We start from the raw sequence: 19,437 nt of genomic DNA, 5'->3' as shown, positions 1-19,437 counted from the left end.
TAATAGTCAAAAACTGAAAATACCTAAATGTCCAACTGTAGGGTAGTCTACGAGATGCCATGCCCCAAAGAAGGAATAATATGCACCCAGTAAAAGAATTTAATGACCTGGGAAAATGCTTGCATCATATGTTAAGCGAAAAAGGGTAGGTTATAAACTGCTGATCACTAATATGTAAATGCTGCCCACACACACACACTCAAAAACACCTGGGGAAAACATATGAAAATGATTTCAGTGGCTTCCTTTTGGTAATGTAACTGTGGTATCGTTCTCATTTATATAACTTATCCAGGTGTTCTACAATGAAGAGATAAGACCTAACACAGAAAAAAAAAAATCCCCCTACATCTCTCAGTCTCTCCACTGCTCTTTCTTGGGAATTTTTCTCTGCACCTGCTTCGTTCAGGCAACCATATCTGCCTCCTAATCTGTGTCCTGCACTCCCAGTCTGCCAGGACCAGCCCTTGGCAAGTCCCCTCTGTCCATTCAGGCAGATCCTGAAGTCCACCTTTCCAGGAAACCCTTCTTAATTATGAGAGAGAAGGGAAAGAAAGAGAGAGAGAGAAAAGAAAGAAAGAAAAAGAAGGAAAGAAGGAAAGAAAAGAAGGAAAGAAACTGTCCTCTTCCCCACCCTGGCCGAATACAGCGCTGCCACATCTCTTTTTGCTGGTTGTAAGAAGATCTCCTGCTTCCTAGCCAGGGCTGGACCTCAAAGGATGTGGCACAGAAGCTGGGGAAGCTGTTGTTTTGTGTTTCTGTCTAGGAGCTCTGAGTCTAAACTCCCAGGAGAAGTTCAGGTGTTGAGACCACACATCTCATCATTTGTGGGATATTGAGAATGGTGGAGATGACTTTTGGTCTGCATGTCCTGATTTGTCATAAGAAAGATTTCTCCTGGCCATTTAAAAACCACTCAAACAGTCTTTCAACAGTTTCTTAGAAGCCATCAAAGGTGTTTATACAGAACCTGGACCAGCAACCTTCTTAAAGGAGTCAGGCTGACGTCAGTAACTTTGGTCAGGAGGAAGTGTTTGAGCAAATATTGTAGAGGTCGTGCCAACACACTTGGATTTTTTGTGAGCTATCAGAGGTGTTTGTACTTAACCTAGATCAGCAACTTTTTTTTTTTTTTTTTTTTTTTTGAGATGGAGTCTCACTCTGCCACCCAGGCTGGAGTGCAATGGCGTGGTCTCGGTTCACTGCAACCTCTGCCTCCTGGGTTCAAGCAATTCTCCCACCTCAGCCTCCCGAGTAGCTGGGACTACAGGCAAGTGCCACTATACCTGGTTAATTTTTGCATTTTTAGTAGAGACAGGGTTTTACTATGTTGGTTGGGCTGGTCTCAAACTCCTAATCTCGTGATCTGCCTGCCTTGGCCTCCCAAAGTGCTGTGATTACAGGCATGAGCCACCATGCCTGGCCAACCAGCAACTTTCTTAAAGGAGTCAGGCTGGCTGGGTGCTGTGGCTCATGCCTATAATCTCCGCACTTTGGGAGGTCGAGGTGCGAGGATCACCTGAGGTGGGGAGTTTGAGACCAGCCAGAACAACATGGTGAAACCCCACCTCTACTAAAAAGACAAAAATTAGCCGGGTGTGGTGGCACGTGCCTGTAGTCCAGCTACACAGGAGGCTGAGGTGGGAGAATCGCTTGAACCCGGGAGGTGGAGGTTGCAGTGAGCCAAGATCATGCCATTGCCCTCCAGACTGGGCAACAAGAGCAAAACTATGCCTTAAAAAAAAAAAAAACAACAACAAAAAACTCAGGCTGACCTCGGTAACTTGTCAGGAGGAAGTGTTTGAGCAAATATTGTAGATGTCATACCAACACATTTAAATTTCTTGCGAGTTGACTGCCCATGTGTCTATCCAGCTTATTCCTGAATTGGGATTAAATTAGAGAAAGCTTTGGTGGAAAAAGTTAGTGGGTCAGGAAACATTTGAGTTTCTTATCGCATACCTGACACTTGCAGCACAGAGCGCTTGGGAAATGCTGTGGCTTTATCAAAGCAATAAACAAATCCAGTGATTTTTCCTGTAGAACTTCCTGGGCATATATTCCACCCACATGAAACATAACAAGGAAGGCTCAGAGGATAAGATGGAGTGTCTTGTGGGTCCTTCAAGAATGGAGCATGCATCATAACTCTTGCAGAGTTTTGAGCTAATTACCCTGGACTATGTATGAAATGTGTCAGAATTAAGGACCCAGATAAACTGAGTGTCTTGGCATCTACCTTTGGTGTTTTTGAAACTGAGAAAGAATGATTTGGCGTGCCAGCCTCCCTCATCAGTCTGGTATTCTCCCTGTCATCTTCAACAAGGTAAACAAACCACGGACATATTTTCTTCCCCGCAGAACTGCACCCTTTCTCATGATGAGTTCTGGGTTCTGTTTGGCAATAGGAACTGGGTAGAGTGGCGGTGGGGAAGCATTTTTAATTCTACCCTCTTCTCAAATATTTAAAGTAGAAGAATGAGTGGGTGAGGGCCAGTTTCAGTTTTCAATTCTTTTCCGTCCCTGCCACCCGAACGCAGGCCTTAAGCATGCTTTTCTCAGGGCACTGAGAAAACATTTCCCCTCCGTCCATTTTACCAAGGCTGGAGGTACTGAGATTCCCAAAGGCGATTCTGAGGAAGAGCAGGTGGTCTTTGTCCTTGCATTTCCATGACTTGCATTTTTGCTGGACAGGGTATGCAAGCTTAGGGCAACACAGAAATGCTGAGGATGACAGGAGGGTTTTAGGGAACCTTAGTAGGGAATTGTGTGTGTTGTCATTGGGCACAAGATCTCCAGTAAGACATCCGTTTCTTGTTGATGCATTGAGGAGTTGAATCTGTTGAGAACTGGTGCATTTGTTCGTTCAACAAGTATGTATTGAGTGCCTACATTACACCAGGCACTGTTACAAGGGTTGAGAATAAAGTAGTGAGTCAGACATACCCAGTGCCTAATAACTTGGATGAATATCCACCATGACTGGATGAATTTTCAAGGAATTCTGCTGTGTGATAAAAGCCAATCCCAAAAGGTTAAAACTACATCATCCCATTTACATAACATTTTTAAAATGACACGATTTTATGGTGGTTGCCAGGGGTTAGGGATGGGAGGGGAGGTTAGGGATGGGAGGGGAGGCTAGGGATGGGAGGTGAGGTTAGGGATGGGAGAGGAGATTAGGGATGGGAGGGGAGGTTAAGATGGGAGGGGAGGTTAGGGTGGGAGGGGAGGTTAGGGTGGGAAGGGAGGTTACGGATGAGAGGGGAGATTAGGGATGGGAGGTGAAGTTAGGGATGGGAGAGGAGATTAGGGATGGGAGGGGAGGTTAGGGATGGGAGGGGAGGTTAGGGGTGGGAGGGGAGGTTAGGATGGGAGGGGAGGTTAGGGATGGGAGGGAGGTTAGGGATGGGAGGGGAGGTTAGGGATGGGAGGGGAGGTTAGGATGGGAGGGGAGGTTAGGGATGGGAGGGGAGATTAGGGATGGGAGGGGAGGTTAGGATGGGAGGGGAGGTTAGGGGTGGGAGGTGAGGTTAGGGATGGGAGGTAGGTTTGGTGATAAAAAAGCAACATGAAGGATCCTTGTGCTGATGTGCTATTTGGTATCTTGCCTTTGATGGCGGATGCAGTCTAGAATTTGTCTACAACTGTACACACATACACACAAATGAGTACAAGTAAAACTGGGAAATCTAAATAAGATTGGTGGATTGTATCAATGTCAATATCGTGGTTGTGATATTGTACTATATAATTTTGTAAAATCTTACAAACGGGGGAAACTGGGTAAAGTCTGCATGAGATCTTTCTATATAATTTCTCAAACTGCATGTGCATGTACAGCTATCTCAATAAAAACTTCAACTAAAAAAAGGTTGCCAGGCATGGTGGCTCATGCCTGTAATTCTAGCACTTTGGGAGGCCAAGGTTGACAGATTATGAGGTCAGAAATTGGAGACCAGCCTGGCCAATATGGTGAAACCCTGTCTCTATGAAAAATACAAAAATTAGCGGGGCGTGGTGGCCTGGGCATAGTCCCAGCTACTAAGGAGGTTGAGGCAGAAGAGTCGCTTGAACTTGGGAGGTGGAGGTTGCAGTGAGCTGAGGTCGCACCATAGCAGTCTAGCCAGAATGACAGAGTGAGACTCCGTCTCCAAAAAAAAAAAAAAAAAGAAAAGAAAAGAAAAGAAAAAGCCTTGGCTGGGTGCGGTGGCTCATGCCTGTGATCCCAACACTTTGGGACGCCCAGGCAGGTGGATCACCTGAGGTTAGGAGTTCAAGACCAGCCTGGCGAACATGGTGAAATCCTGTCTCTACTTAAATTACACAAAAATTAGCCAGGCGTGGTGGCGTATACCTCTAGCTACTTGGGAAGCTGTGGCAGGAGAATAGTTTGAACCCAGGCAGTGGAGGCTTCAGTGAGCCAAGACTGTGCCACTGTACTCCAGCCTGGGTGGCAGAGTGAGACTCCATCTCAAAAAAAAAAAAAAAACAGCTGAGCAAGGTGGGTCATATCTATAATCCCAGCACTTTAGAAGGCCAAGGCCGGAGGATCACTTGAGTCCAGGAGTTCGAGCCAAACAGGTCTGGGCAACATGATGAAACTGCATCTCTACAAAAAATACAAAACTTAGCTGGGCATGGTGGCATATGCCTGTAGTCCCCACTACTTGGGAGGCTGAGGTGGGAGCATCACTTGAGCCCAGGAGGTTGAGGCTACCATGAGCCAAGATTGCACCACTACATTCCAGCTGGGGTGACAGAGCGAGACCCTGTCTCAAAAAAAAGAAAGAAAGAAAGAAAAGAAAAGAAATAAAAGAAAAAAACCTAATTCCCTGGCCTTGTGGAGCCTACATTTTGGTAGAAGCTAAGTATGGCTTCATGGTGGTTGCAGGGCAAAAGCTAAGACCATCCTGGAGGGAGCCGCCCCTCTGGGGGATTCCGTGCAGAACCACTAGAGAGTCCTTCCCATCCTCCAGACACATATCGAATCCGCACTGATGACTGAATGAAATCCAGATTCAGGAGAGGAGGTAAATGCAGAACAAGGCTGTGAGGACTAGCTCCCCTGAGCCCATGACCTGGGAATTGTCCAGCCCGCTGTTTTTCTAAACCATGCATCAGGCACCCACGTGACTATAGACTCAGCTACCTAAAGGGGCTCCCAGTAGCGGTGGAGCATCCCGCTTGTCTTGTTTCCCACTTTCTCCATCCCCATCACTACCTGGCTCAGGGGCCTTCAACCTCCTTCCACTCTGCCCCAGACGCCTGGTTTATCTCGGCAGCACATGCAAACTTGGAGAAATTCCTTTTACCTACGTACATGGGCAGGGCTCACTACTCTAGTTCTCAGCAGCAGGGAAGAACTCCTCATGCCAGCCCAGGCTCTGGGACTCAAACCTGGGTTCTAGCCCCTCGGCTGTGGCTAGGCAGGTCAATGTCCAGTACCTTAATCCCCTCTTGCAAAGGGGAGTCCCACACCATCTGTTCGTCCCATTGATTGTACAATGAGGCATCGTGCTGGCTGTGAACCATCAAGCTCTGCAACTCTATTTTATTGCCTTAGAAGACCTTCAGAGGAAGAAGCCATGTAAAAATAAAGTCTGAGTAGACTTTAAAGTTTTTATTATTTTATATTACGCCATGACTTGCATGGAACGACCACAAAGCAGCATGCCTTCCTGGTCACGTAACTTAACTAATCGGGCCTGGCCGAGGAAGTGAGAACTCCCAGATACACAATTTAGTCCATTAGAAAGAAGGGAGGGAATAAAGGAAAGAGAAAGAGACAGAGCATGATGATAAATAATGATCTGTCTCTTCTCTAATAGGTTAGTGGCACATTCTAAAAATGATGATAATGTGATTGAATACAATTTCTGATTCACGGTCATGGAATCTATGGTAAAGGAAAGGAGCTTTGCTAGAAGTACTGGATGTAATCAACACATATTTGATTTTCAAATATTTGACTTTCAAACACATTTTTTACCACCAAAATAAAATGAAAGAAATGATACTGACAAGCTCTCTTGCCAGGTCCTTGTCAAAGCACCCACAGAAAGAATAAGCGCAAAACGTAACGAAGCCCCTCCCCACCATCCAAAAAATGTACCCAGTGCGGAATTCTGACAGCTGAGTTACCCTTCCCCTGCCCAAACCTCAAAACCGTCAGGTCGGCGGAGCCCCGTGGCAGTCGGAAGCCCCATCTTGCGGTTCCTCGGAAGTAGCCTGTTTTTTTGCCTCTGAGTCCATGTCTGGGATGAATAATCCATGGAGATCCATGTGCAGGTCTACGTCAACAGAGGCACGGGCCAGTTCTGTAAAGCTTTTGGCATCCAGAATGAGCAGAAAAGGCAGCTTTTGGGGATCAGTAGAGACAATGGCTGATAAGATTACTCCTTTGGGGAAACAGAAAGAGACTTTGTAAAAAGGCAGCGCTCAATGGGAGGGGTGAATTTCTCAGCATGTCCCTCTGCCCTCTTTAAATATATGTATCTAACCAAAACAGAAGGGAAGTGAATTTGAGACACTGTGTAACAGAAGGGAAAGGCCTGGGAACCAGGAATCAGAAAACCTGGTTCTAGGCTAGGTGCAGCGGCTCATGCCTATAATCCCACCACTTTGGGAGGCAGAGGTGAGTGGATTACTTGAGTTCAGGAGTTGGAGACCAGCCTGGCCAACATGGTGAAACCCCACCTCTACTAAGAATACAAAACATTAGCCAGGTGTGGTGGTGGGTGCTTATAATCTCAGCTCCTCAGGAGACTGATAATCACTCGAACATGGAAGTTGCAGTGAGCTGAGATCGCACCATTGCACTCCAGCCTGGATTACGGAGTGAGACACTGTCTAAAAAAGAAAAGAAAGAAAAGAAAAGAAAAAAGAGAAAACGTGGTTTTAGCCCTGGCTGGGACCTTGACCTCTTGGAACCCGAGCCTCTTCATCTGTAGAGAGGGGATAATCTCACCTACACCCCACAGGGCTGCCAGAAGGATCTCCGGCATGGTGGATTTTGAAAGTACTCTGTAAATTATTGCTGGCATTGAAGAATGGCATTCAGTTTTTCATTTGTTTGTTTTGTTTTTTTTGAGATAGGGTCTTACTCTGTTGCCCAGGCTGGAGTGCAGTGGTACAATCACAGCTCACTGCAATTTTGACCTCTTGGGCTCACACTATCCTCCACCTCAGCCCTCCAAGTAGCTGGGACTACTGGCACATGCCACCATGCCTGGCTAATTTTTGTATTTTTTGTAGAAATGGAGTCTCCCTATATTGCCCATGCTGGTCTTGAACTCCTGGGATCAAGCGATCTGCCCACCTTGACCTCCCAAAATGCTGGGATTACAGGCATGAACCACCACACCTGGCTCGAAGCATGGCATTTGAAAGAGCCCAGTTCACCTCTTGCACATGCAGCAACACTAGTAAACTCATCCTTCCCCTCTGTAAAATGGAAACACTCTCAATATTCACTCTCGAGAGAGAGAGTTAAACGAAATAATGCACATCAACTTCCTGCAAATACTCTCAATACTTCCAGAGGCTCCCAGGTTGAAGAGCAGTTGAGCATCGTTGAAGTCAGATTGGCCTGGATTTAAATCTTACCTCTGAATGTATGGATTACGAGACCTTGAGCAACACGGTCACTCTCTAAGCACCCCAATGGTAAAATGAAGACAACCATACTCCCTCCTCACTGGGAGAATGTAACGGAAGTGTCTACCTAGCTGAGTGGGAGACCGGCCTGAGTGGGAGGCAATGCCAGCAGTCCCCCGCCTCAGGGATGACAGTGACACAGCATAGGGTTGCTGGCTTGACGTGCCATGCCATGATCAGTAGGAAGACAAGGCCCGGGTGGAAAACCACTCCCTTGTCACCTGAGGGAAGAAGCTGGCAGGCTCAAGTGGGGCAGCCTGCCCTCCCTGCAGGCGTGGGAGCCCCATCACCAGCTTGGCCAGGTGGCATCCCCACCCACAGTTCTAGTTACCCTCCTTAGCCTCCTCAGGGCCGTGGGCAGGGCATTTCTGAGGCATTTCTGAGAATTAAGGAAGGAAAAGACCATTCAGTCAAATGGAAACCTAGAAAATAGGGGTGAGCCACAAATACACATTTCCAGGGGCTCTGTGAAACATTTATGTGATTATACATTGTTAAAAATTTGGATCCAGGCTGGGCACGGTGACTCAAGCCTGTAATCTCAGCACTTTGGTAGGCCAAGTAGATCAGATCACCTGAGGTTGGGAGTTCGAGACCAGCCTGACTAACATGGAGAAACCCTGTCTCTACTAATAATACAAAAATTAGCCTGGTGTGGTGGCACATGCCTGTAATCCCAGCTACTTGGGAGGCTGAGGCATGAGAATCACTTGAACCCAGAGTCAGAGGTTGCAGTGAGCCAAGATCACACCATTGCACTCCAGCCTGGGCAATAAGCGCGAAACTTCGTCTAAAAAAAAAAAAAAAATTGGATCCAGGCCAGGTGCAGTGACTTACACCCGTAATCCCAGCATTTTGGGAGGCCAAGATGGGAGGACTGCTTAAGCCCAGGAGTTTGAGACCAGCCTGGGAGACAGTGAGACTCCTTCTCTACTAAAAATTAAAAAAAATTAGCTAGGCGTGGTGGTGCGCTCCTATAGTTCCAGCTACTTGGTAGCTAAGGCAGGAGGATCACTTGAGCCCAGGAGTTTGAGGCTTCAGTGAGCTATGATCATGCCACTACACTCCAGCCTGGGCAACAGACACCATTTCTTAAAAACATTTGTTTTGGATCTAGCCATTGCAATCAATTTTAAAACCAAGATTCTGCGTTCTGAGAGAGTTTAGTGTCACCGAATGGAAAGGAGATAGACTTTGTGCAGTAAAAAACTTAAACTTGTCTAAAGAGGGAGCTGGCCTCTGTCAGCTTCTGGGAGGTCACCGATACCCTTGGAATGTTCTGCTTGTTACAAGTATCTTTGTATATTTGGGGCCTTACGCCACACCAGACACTCTACCCTTACAGTGGGATTTATGGTGGGGCCTTGGGCCACATGCTATGAGCTTGATCTCCAGAAGAATGGAAGACTAAATAAAGGTCAGACACACAGGTAGTCAGGCAGGTTTACATGACTGAGCTCTAATAAAAACTCTCCATACTGAGCCTCAGGGGAGCCTCCTGGCTGGAAATAATACTCCATGAGCATTGTTACACATCACTGTCAGAAGTCAGTGCTATCTGCGCTCTACTGGGAGGGCATAGCTGGAAGCTCCTGCCGGGTCCCTGCTGGGCTCTGTCATGTGCACCTCTTCCCTTCGCTAATTTTAGTCTGTATCTTTTCAGCACAGCAAACCAGAACTGTGAGCACAGCGCTTGCAGTGAGGTTGGTGATTCTAATGAATTATTGAAGCTGAAGGTTATCTTGGGGACCCTCAAATTTTGCAATTGATATTAGAAGTAAAGGTGGTCTTGGGGACTCCCTAACCCTATGACTTTGACCCAGACAGATGTAGACTTCAAAGCATCAGTCCACCAGCTTTATGACCTGGGGGTAGTCAGCTGCCCCTAGATGGTGTCTCTGTTGGAGGGGGATGGCACACTGCACCATCAGCAGTGTGCAGCGACGAGGCTTGGGTTCTTAGATCTTACCATCATCCTCATCCTTGGCACCTGGCACGGGCACAAACAGGGGTTCCGCTGGCCAGCAATCGGTCTCTCTCCACTTTAAGGTTGACTTTGTGAGAATGTCGTATTTTATTATCTGTACATCCAACGAGGAGAAACATAGAAATCACTTGTTTGAGAGCATGCTATTCCCTGCAAATAAGATGGTATGAAGATCCACACAGAGAAGAGACGAACCTTGTTGGATGTAGATTTTGACATAGTGTCCCATGACAGCTACTTCTGGTGAGCACAGCCAAGAAACGACAGCAGCTAACTCCTCCCCCAGGTTTTTTTTTCCCATTTGTTTATTTTATTGCATTTTAGGTTTTGGGGTACATGTGAAGAACATGCAAGATTGTTGCATAGGTACACATGTGGCAGTGTGATTTGCTGCCTTCCTTCCCATCACCTACATCTGGCATCTCTCCCCTTGCTATCTCTCCCCAGCTCCCCACCCCTCACTGTCCCCCCCCATTTCCCCCCAACTGACCCCAGTGTATAGTGCTCCCCTCCCTGTGTCCAACATGGCTCCTCTGGCCACCACATAGCTGACGCTACATAAGGAATTCTTTTAAAATTTAAAATCTTTAAAAATGTGTTATTGTTTTTTAATAGAAAGATACGGTCTTGCTATTGTTGACCAGGCTGGTATCAAACTCCTGGCCACAAGCAATCCTCAGCCTCCCAAAGTGCTAGGATTACAGGTGTGAGCCACCACACCGGACCCCAAAATTAAAATATTGAATAAATCTTGTATCTGGCATTGCACTGCAATTTTATAGGAGTTACATAAATGAATATATTCAATGCAAACATTTAAAGTATAATACAATCACTTTGTAGCTTTAAAAATACAATTCCCTGGATCTCTCTTAATCTCCCAATAGGGCTGTTTCCCTCTAGGGTTTGGGATTAGTGGAGAGTGGTTTGGGGTATGGAGAGGTGGAGGCTTAATTTTTGGCTGTGTACATTTCTGTACTGTTAGCATTAAAAAAAAAGATTTTTCATTTTATTATAAAAGATGAAGATGTTAAAAAAAAAAAAAGTGATACCTGCATAGCACTTAGCATAGTGCCCAGCACACAGTAAGCGTTGGACAAATGGTAGCTTAAGAAGCAGAATAGACCAGGCATGGTGGCTCACACCTGTAATCCCTGCACTTTGGGTGGCTGAGGCAGGAGGATCGCCTGAACCCGGAAGTTCAAGACCAGCATGGACAACACAGCAAGACCCTGTCTCTGTCTCTGTCTCTCTCTCTCTCTCTCCCTCCCTCCATATATATGTGTGTATATATATATATATAAATAAAAATATATATATATATATATATATATATATATATATATATATAAAGGAAAAAACAAAATAAAACATAAAACAAGCAAAATAAATCCTCTAAGTTTTAGCTATACCCTCTCTGCTGAAAAGGGTGAGTTCCTTAGGTCAGGGATTGGGATTACCCCCACTGACTTCCTTACCCTCAGTGTCTACCACATTGTAGCCTATAGTTAGTCCTCAACAAATATGTATTGAATAAAGAAATCGATGAATAAGCTCCAGCCATAACCTCTTCCTGGAACCTTAGCCCACTGGGTTCCACTCCCTCTCCCAGTTGTCCATCATTACTTCAAATTTATTTTGTCCGACACTGACCTCCCTCTGACCTCCTCTTTTCTGATCAACATCTCAGAACCTTAGAATTCAGCTTTGCATATAGACACAATCATTGTAGGAAATGCCTGTGAACACACAGAGGCCAGTACCTTGGTTGGGACTGGACTCCAGTGAACTCCTGCAGCAAAGACGTATCGGTATCGCTTTCCATTGTGAGTGTAATTGACCCGTGGAAGCTCCAAGCCTACAAGGAAATGAGACGGCAGATGAAGCCCCCACCACTGGGGGCTGTGAGCATCCACCCTTCATGCCAGATGGGGTAGCCTTTCCTCAGAATCTGTTCCCACGCCAAGATCCCTGAGCTTGATTTAGAGACTGGACTGGATCAAAGGTGGTCAAAGGCAGGGGAGGGAACCTCTTGATAATTACCCCAGCTCTATTAGAAAGCCCAGGATCAAGGTACTGCAGACCTAAGTTTTAAACTGTATAAACATCTTTAATTGTCCAAGATAGAAATCAAAGAGAATTGCATGATTAAAATCAGAGACTACTGCAATTTCTTAAAGCTCTTTTCAAAAACGTGCTGATGTGTGTATATGTGCATGCATGTGCACATGTGTGAAGAGAAATGGGGAGCTGGCTGGGCGCAGTGGCTCATGCCTGTAATGCCAGCACTTTGGGAGGCCGAGGCAGATGGATCGCACCAGGTCAGGAGACCAGCCTGGCCAACATGGTAAAACCCCACCTCTACAAAAAATACAAAGAAAAAAATTAGCCAGGTGTGGTGGCACATGCCTGTAATTCCAGCACTTTGGGAGGCCGAGGTGGGTGGATCACTCAAGGTCAGGAGTTTGAGGCCAGCCTAACCAACATGTCAAAACCACACCTCTACTAAAAATACCAAAAAAATTAGCCAGGCATGGTGGTGCATGCCTGTAATTCCAGCTACTTGGGAGGCTGAGGCAGGAGAATTGCTTGAAGCTAGGAGGCAGAGGTTGCTGTGAGTTGAGATGGCATCATTGCACTCTAGCCTAGACCACAGAGTGAGACCCTCTCTCTCAAATAAGTAAGAGAGAGTAAGAAAAAAAAAAGAGAAAGAAATGGGAAGCTGTGCCAGGCATGGTGGCTCATGCCTATAATCCCAACGCTTTGGGAGGCTGGGAAGGGAAAATCGCCTGAGGCCAGGAGTTTGAGATCAGCCTGCTCAACGTCGCAAGAACACCATCTCTAAAAGTAAAAAATAAAACAGAAATGGAAAACTGTGGAAAAGGGTGTCAATGGAGAACAGTTAATTAAATCTGGTGAATTATATAACATTAAGTAAAAATAACATTTTCAAATAATTTTAATAACATGGGCAAGTGCCCGTACCATAAGGTTAAGTGTAAAAGGCTGGTTATAGAATTACTGTATATCCACTAGGTTACAAACAAAGAGAAAAAGTTTAGAAGCATTGCTGGGGTTGCAATTGCCTTATAGTTTACATTTTTCTCTTATAGAATCTAAGTTTCTCATTGTGTAAAATTTTCATCGTGCTTATTATTTTTATGTAATCAAAAACCTTAAAAGTTTTTCTCCATAAATGTGTATGTATTTATATATGTCTATTGTGTCAAATTGAATTTCTAAGTCTGAATGCTGAAATGGATGTTCAACTCTTATGAGATATTCCAGGTGGTTGGAGCCAACCACTGGTGAATATTCAATGTCCAAGAAAAGAGGAAGCAAACGTGCCTCCATGGAGAAATGGTTACTAGGCTCAGTGGGGAGAAAAGGGGAATGAACTATTGAGACGGGAAGGAGATGTCCGATTCTACAAATGAGAAATCATGAAAATTCCAAGGGACAGGTCCAGATGAAGGTGAGGTGGAGGGAACACTCCCATACTTAAAGAAGAAGAAGGTACTTGCAGTTGACCTCAAAGTAGGCCTGAGACTTCCATGATGCCTCTAGACCCCTCGCAAAATTGGTCTGGGATCCCCCTGACCCCACACCCTGTAAATGGCTAAACACAGACCCTTGATTAAGCGAAGCAAGGCTGACCCCTGTGAATTCTTTGCAACTATTAACAGCCATGCTTTTTTTTCTTTTTTTTTTGAGACAGAGTCTTACTCTGTCAGCCATGTCACCCAGGCTGGAGTGCAGTGGCATAATCTCGGCTCATTGCAACCTCCGCCTCCTAGGTTCAAGCAATTCTCCTGCCTCAACCTCCTGAGTAGCTGGGACTGCAGGTGTGGGCCACTACCCTTTGCCAATTTTTGTATTTTTAAAAAATAGACACGGGGTTTCACCATGTTATTGAGGCTGGTCTCAAATTCCTGACCTCAGGTGATCTGCCCACTTCAGCCTCCCAAAGTGCTAGGATCACAGGTGTGAGCTACCACGCATGGTCCTTAATAGCCATGTTCTTGAAGAATCTTCAGGATGTGGGAAAATACTCAGGTTACATTCATTAAGCACAAAAAGGCAGCTTCAGAACATTCTAAATGATATGGAATGCACTATGCAAAAGTATAAATGCAGAGGCAAAGGGCTTTGGGATAAGAGAAGCCTAGGGTCAGAACCTGGCTCTGCTGCCTGCATTTTGGCAAGTTTACGATTGTCTGAGCCTGCTTCTTAGGGCTGTTCTAATATCACTGCTGTTGGCTGGGCTCTCCCTATGGGCCAGACCCCACGCTAAGCCCTTGATGTGCATGAACAAATCTAATGTCAACAATAACAGAATGACACTGCAGGATGAAATGAGAGCAATCAGAGAACTCACTGGAAGGGACCTGGCCTATGTCACACAATCCATGTATGATGGGAGGACTGGATGGGTATTCCAAAGGGCTGTCACAGGTGCAGGGATTATGGGTGGTTTGTTTATTGTTACATATATATTTTTTTTTTGAGATGGAGTCTCGCTCTTTTGTCAGGCTGTAGTGTAGTGATGTGATCTCAGCTCACTGCAATCACCACCTCCTGGGTTCAAGCAATTCTCCTGCCTCAGCCTCCCAAGTAGCTGGGATTACAGGCATGTACCACAATGCCCAGATGATTTTTTGTATCTTTAGGAAAGACAGGGTTTCATCACGTTAGCCACGTGGGTCTTGAACTCCTGACCTCGTGATCTAGCCAACTTGACTTCCTAAAGTGCTGGACTACAAGTGTGAGCCACCATGCCTGGCCTATTGGTATACTTTTTAGTGTGGACAATATTGTGACAATAAACAAGCATGGTCTTCTCAGGAAAAAAGTGATGCGGCGGGTGAGCAGGGACGGGGGTTGGTGCTTCCAGACTGGCATCACCTATCGATTCATTTCTAAAGACTCCAAGGGAGTGAGTTGCCTCCCAGAACTGGTTATGGGATCCATGGGATGCCTTCTTCAGAAGTGAATTCTTAGGTCAAATCCAAGTGTCACCCTAAAATAGCCCCCAGATCTGTGTGCCCTTCCAGATGCCCAACCTCCTGGAATGAGGTGGCTGAGTGGAACAAGGCTCTTAGGTTTTTTTGTTTGTTTGTTTTGAGGTAAAGTCTCTGTTGCCCAGGCTGGAGTGCAATGGCACAATCTCGGTTCACTGCAACCTCTGCCTCCTGGGCTCAAGTGATCCTCATGCTTCAGCCTCCTGAGCAGCGGGGACCACAGGTGTGTGCCACCACATCCTGCTAATTTTTGTATTTTTAGTAGATGTGGGGTTTTGTCATGTTGCCCAGGCTGGTCTCGAACTCCTGGCCTCAAGTGATCTGCCCACCTTGGCCTCCCAAAGTGCTGGACTACAGGTGTGAGCTACCATGCCTGGCCTCACCCACTGCCTTCCTAGAAAGGATGTGAAGATAGAGAAAAAAGAAATGTCCCAACATGCTTTACATCGGGACATCCCAAGAGACTTTCCTCTTTACCCCTTGTCCATGCACGGGAGGAAAGTATTATGTAAAGAGGCCTCTGGGGTCTCCATGAAAATCTGCCCCTTCTGTAAACTCAGGACAAGAGGATGCATTTTACCTTCACAAAGAAATTCCGGCTGGCAGTAGACTTGGCCATCTTGTTCCTTCAGGGCTGTTGCTGTTGTAGATGCCACTTTGATTAAATTTGAGCCCACTTCTGCATTCTGAAAAAATTCAAACTTGTAATCCAGAACAAACATTTGCTTCACTGTATATATCCTTAAAAAATGCTTGAAAACAAGTCATCTTGGTTTAGCCTCACATTAACCATAGGAAGCAGCTCTTCTCCTGTTGTTATTCTTAGTCTCGGTTTAAAAAAGGAGGACTGGCAATTTTAGGTGACTTCTCCAAGGTCACAAACCTGGTAGATGACCGGACTCATTTCTCTTTTATTCTGGGCCTGCCTTATCCCTCACAGGGAAAATTAATGTGCTTCTAAGAGTGAGTTCTTACTTTTAAAGTATAGGATGATTCACCTATAAAAGGCTGCACCAGTCATTTAAAGGATGCTTCTAAAGAGTTGACAACAACATGGGAAATGCTTGTCACACAACACCGAGTAAAAGCAGCATCAGAACAAACTGCAAATGCAGTCTGAGCTCAACCAGATTTTAAAAACTATATTGAGACACAGAAATATACCAAGTGTGTGTGTGTATAATTTTTTTTTTTGGTCCGACTCTGTTGCCCAGGCTGGAGTTTCCAATGCGGTGGCATGATCTTGGCTTACTGCAACCTCCACCTCCCAGGTTCAAGCGATTCTCCTGCCTCAGCCTCCTGAGTATCTGAGATTACAGGCACATGCCACCATGCCGAATTTTTGTATTTTTAGTGGAGATGGGGTTTCATCATGTTGGCCAGGTTGGTCTCAAACTCCTGAACTCCCGTGATCCGCCCTCCCCGGCCTCCCAAAGTGCTGGGATTACAGGCATGAGCCACGATGACCAGCCTGAAATATACCAAATATTAACAATACAACAGATGGTGGGATTATGGGGCACTTCAATTTCTTTTTTCTATGCTTCTCTTTATTTTCAGTATTTTCTCCTAGGAAATGTTATCACTGCAGAAATGAAAACAAACATGCAAACAAAAATTATTCAGTGGAGAAACAACCTTCAAGGACATTTCTTGGTCTCAAGTTACAATCAGACTTTGCTGTGTTCAGTGTAAGTGAGGAGTGGGATTAACATGATTAAATAGTCATCAAGCATCTACTGCTCCCTGTTTCCCTGATGTACTAACCACGGGACCTTGGGTAAGTCACTTCGCCCCTCTACAGTTCAGTTTCCTTATGTGTATAACAATAGCACACACATCTTTGAGTTATTGTGCAGATTAAAAGACATCATCTGCACAAATGATTTACAAGAATGCCTGCTTAACAGTAAGTGCTAGACAAATGTCAGCTGCTTCTGTTGATGATGTTGTTGTTGTTATACTGTTACCACACCACTACCATTATCACTAATTATTATTATTATATTGGTGCCACTACTATTGGAGATGAGTACAGGTTAGGCTCTGGAAGATACTGCGGAACAAGAATATGGAAGATTATCATTATGGTTGACTTCTCATTTAAACTTTGCTCTACTTTCTAAATTGTCTGAGATGGCTTCTATTTTATTTTGGGACAGGGTCTTGCTCTGTTGCCCAGGCTAGAGTGCAGTGGTGTGGTTATAGCTCACTGTAGCCTTCCTCTCTCAGGCTCACGTGATCCTTCCACCTCAGCCTCCTGAGAAGCTGGGACTATAGGCATGTGTCACCATACCTGCTTAATTTTTGTATTTTTTTGTACAGTCAGAATCTCACAGTGTTGCCCAGGCTGGTCTCGAACTCCTGGGCCTAAGGGATCCTCCTCTCTTGTCCTCCCAAAGTGCCAGGATTACAGGTATGAGGCATTACACCTGGATTGAAATGGCTTTTATAATTAAAACCAATTTTAGGGATAGCAGCATTTTTGTTGAAGGGCATGAAAAGTTTACTTCTGAAAATGGCAAGGGTCCTCAGAAATTTGTTTAATTCAGTCTGGAATTGTAGAAGAGGTAACTGAGGCCTAGAGAAGGAAAGGGACTGGTCCAAAGTCTCACAGAGAAAAGCAAAGCCTGGGCCCGGGGCCTTCGCATTGGGATTCTTTGGTGTTGCTGGTAGAGGGCAAAGGCAGTGCAAAAGCCCTGAGGCTGGCTCTTTCCCATCCCCGGAGGTCTCAGAAGAAACACACGCTTCCCTAACATTCCCTGCAGTGTCTCCAAAGCACCAGCCCCGAGCTGTCATGGTCTCCTTTGTGAAGCTCTTTTCCTCCTTTTAGCTTGTCTGCCCCATGAAACCAGGGACCAGATTTTGCTCAGTGCCTGACACCTAGTGCCAGGAAGTAACTGCTGAATGAATGAGTGAATGCACAACTCAATAAGCTTTTCTGTTGGCTGTCAAGGGGCAAGACGTGTTCTGCAGGGTGGCTGTAAGAATCAAATGAGAGGAAATGCATGGATAAAGGAGCCCAGCACCTGGGACGTCGGCGGCATCTTATAAACAGAAGCATTCAGCCAGGTGCGGTGGCTCACGTCTGTAATCACAGCACTTTGGGAGGCTGAGGTGAGTGGATCACAAGGTCAGGAGTTCAAGACCAGCCTGGCCAACATGGCGAAACCCCATCTCTACTGAAAATACAAAAATTAGCGGGGAGTGGTGGCATGTGCCCATAGTCCCAGCTATTCAGGAGGCTGACACAGGAGAACCACTTGAACCTAGGAGGCAGAGATTGCAGTGAGCTGAGATTGTGCCACTGCATTCCAGCCTGGGCAACAGAGTGAGACTTCATCTCAAAAAAAAAAAAAAAAAAGTAAAAAAAAAAAACCAGAACAAAACAGAAACATTCAATGCCTCCACCTGCGTGGCTCTGCAAGCTGGTGGGAGGCCCTACCTGGTACCTTGCTAAGCACGTGACAGCAATAGGCCTCTGGGCATGTCCCACCCTTGATTCTCAGGGAGTTGGTCTGCAGAGACATCTTACAACTCCAGCCCCAAACTGGTCGGACTGGTTGAGGGATAGACTGTGAATTTTTCCACACACAGCAATAACGAACATGACTTGGCTGCTTTTGGTGGCCAGCATGCTCAGTTTTAGGAAGACATCACTTTCCAGCCGGAATTCAGCAACACCTTGCAAGCTTGCACTGAAATCCCTACAGTTAAAGGAACTCTCATGAGAAGTAGCCATCACACTCATCCCCTAGAACGCTGCCTGCCAGGTGAAATTCAACACTACAATTTTCTGTGCAAATTGAGCAGACCTCTCTTCCTCGGAGCCAGCTTCCTCATCTGTGTAAAATCAGGATGGCAATTCATAACTTTTAGAATGGTGTTGGGGATAAGTGAGGTGGCTTCCACCTGCATCTGAACATTATGTTAGGATTACATTAAATAATGGTTCTGAAAACCAGGCTGGTCCACGGCCAGACACATCGTAAAGCCAGACAGGCATACATTCCAATTCCAGTCCAAATCCCAGGGATAATTCTACAAAGTTGGGCAAGTAACTTTCTCATCTGTAGATGTGAGAGATCATAAATAATTTAGAACATTGTGATGCAGGCTAGCGAAGCATTTAACAGTCCCTAACATTTGCAGGAACCAGTCGGAGAGTACAAGTCGAGGCCCACCAACACTCTGTCTAAATACACCCAGCAAATTAAGTCAAACACCATCTCTCTACCAACCTTGACACATAGCTCTTCACAATGTTATAGAACTGGCTGTCCCAAATGGCAACCACTAGCCCTATGGGGCAAGTTAAATTTTATTTAATTGTACTGCTTTAGGAAGACATCGCTTTCTAGCCAGAATTCAGCAACTCCAGCTTCCACATTAAAAATTTACTTTTTGGCCAGGCATGGTGGCTCATGCCTATAATCCCAGCTCTTTGGGAATCCGAGATGGATGGATCACAAGATCAGGAGTTTGAGACCAGCCTGGCCAACACGATGAAAACTTCCCTACTAAACATACAAAAATTAGCCAGGCATGGTGGTGGGGGCCTATAATTCCAGCTACTTGGGAGGCTGAGGCAGGAGAATTACTTGAATCTGGGAGGCGGAGGTTGCAGTGAGCAGAGATCGTGCCACTGCACTCCAACCTGGGCAACAGAGCAAGACTCCATCTTGAGAGAAAAAAAAATAAAAAATAAATTTACTTTTTTTTTTAACTTTTACATTTGTGTTTTTTTTTTTTTTTTTTTTTTTTTTTTTG

General features: G+C 45.5%; 1 protein-coding gene across 1 annotated transcript in view; it reads right to left on the bottom strand.

The window, feature by feature from the left end:
* Positions 1–5,602: 5,602 nt before the first annotated feature.
* The window catches only part of BCO1 (beta-carotene oxygenase 1), a 49,219-nt gene continuing 35,384 nt past the window's right edge, over positions 5,603–19,437 (bottom strand). The window contains exons 8-11 of the mRNA XM_032284535.1: positions 15,248–15,353; positions 11,410–11,504; positions 9,629–9,740; positions 5,603–6,401 (exon numbers count right to left, since the gene is read on the bottom strand). Of these exons, the coding sequence (XP_032140426.1) occupies positions 6,172–6,401; positions 9,629–9,740; positions 11,410–11,504; positions 15,248–15,353 (543 nt within the window). The 3' untranslated portion in view covers positions 5,603–6,171. The remainder of the gene's footprint in view (positions 6,402–9,628; positions 9,741–11,409; positions 11,505–15,247; positions 15,354–19,437) is intronic.

The sequence above is a fragment of the Sapajus apella genome, unplaced genomic scaffold (assembly GCF_009761245.1).
Source record: "Sapajus apella isolate SASKATOON/1434 unplaced genomic scaffold, GSC_monkey_1.0 scaffold15, whole genome shotgun sequence".
NCBI classification, from domain to species: domain Eukaryota; kingdom Metazoa; phylum Chordata; class Mammalia; order Primates; family Cebidae; genus Sapajus; species Sapajus apella.
Note: the sequence above shows the minus strand (reverse complement) of the source record. Positions and strands in the feature narration are given on the sequence as shown.